This window comes from Arachis duranensis, chromosome 6 (genome assembly GCF_000817695.3).
Source record: "Arachis duranensis cultivar V14167 chromosome 6, aradu.V14167.gnm2.J7QH, whole genome shotgun sequence".
Lineage (NCBI taxonomy): Eukaryota > Viridiplantae > Streptophyta > Magnoliopsida > Fabales > Fabaceae > Arachis > Arachis duranensis.
Window position 1 is genome coordinate 102,856,919 of NC_029777.3, and position 1,327 is coordinate 102,858,245.

General features: G+C 28.7%; 1 protein-coding gene across 1 annotated transcript in view; it reads right to left on the reverse strand.

Annotated features, from left to right (window-relative positions):
* LOC107495218 (uncharacterized) overlaps nt 1-1,161 on the reverse strand; it is a 4,221-nt gene extending 3,060 nt beyond the window's left edge. The window contains exon 1 of the mRNA XM_016116334.3: nt 847-1,161. Coding sequence (XP_015971820.1) covers nt 847-1,014 — 168 coding nt within the window. The 5' untranslated portion in view covers nt 1,015-1,161. The remainder of the gene's footprint in view (nt 1-846) is intronic.
* Between the last annotated feature and the right edge of the window lie 166 nt (nt 1,162-1,327).

Sequence of the window (1,327 nt, forward strand, 5' to 3'; positions counted from 1 at the left end):
TATTTTTTATAAAAAATATTTGATAATAAAAAAAATTAATCAAAAATAATAAAAAAATTCTAACTATTTTTTTGTTTTTCTAATATTACCAAATTTTTATAAGTATAATATGATTATTTCTCTTACCTCCATTATTTTCTTTTTATTTCACCGGACATAATGGTTAAAATTCCAAGACCAGTTTATAGCTAATATAAGTGGTGAAAAAGAAAGAATATAATGATGCTATACTTTACAAGGGTTGGCACATGTAATTTGCTAGTATTATAAATTGTTATTCAACTAGTTCTGATTGATCCAGACAAATAAACTTTGTTTCATGTTCATTTATGGAGTAAATAACAAATTTTTGTTTTTGACGAAAGAGAAAATTAAATTATCTTAAAAAGAAAAGAAACAATATCATACTCTCAAAGATTAACCTGTTTAACAAAGACTTGCCACTTAACCAGAGATTTTGATAGATGAAGCTTAAAAAAAAATGATGCCATTTCTTTCATTTAAATGATCATTTTATTATAAAAAGAGTTTTTAAGAGGCCAAAATAATAAGTTATAGTTCAAATGATATAGTCTTTTCATACTCACCTAAGAGTTCACCGATTCGAGTACGACAGAAGAGTAAAAATTTTCAAAATAATAAAAAATACAAATAACTTGAAAGCTTTGGAGCAGTGACCATTGCCACTCTCCCTCAGCATGAAAAATAAGATTAATCATGACAAAATAAATAGTCCATAAATGTATAAAAAAAAAAGACATACATTCATATATAATTATGTAGTCCTTAAAAGATGAAGAAAATTTGAGAAAATATTATTGTATAAAATGAAGAAAATAAGATTACCTTCAACATGGTATTAACCCAATTCCTACGGGCACTAGAGTTGATGCCAATGATGGTGGTGTGAGGGTGAGTCCTAACCTTGTGCCAGAGCCACATATGGTAGCCAATGCTCACTATCAACGCCAATGGCACCAATATCACATCCAAATAGCACTTTCTCCATTCCATTTTTCTCTTTATTACAGCTTAGCTTGCGTTCTCTCTTTCTCAACAACAATTTCAGTTTCAATAAAATTGATGTATGTATGTATGTGACTCTTTATTATTCCTTATTGGCAACACCAAGAACGATATATATAATGCACTTTCTCCAGAGAATGCATGTGGACATCTTTTTCGACTGCGTGCTTCATGCTACCATCAACGGAAAATAAGTCACTATATAATTAATCATAATTAAATAAAATAGTACACTTGCTTTTTCACTAAATTACAAACCATGGCCTAGTTTTCTATATGTCTTAGCTAGTGGTTTGCCTTT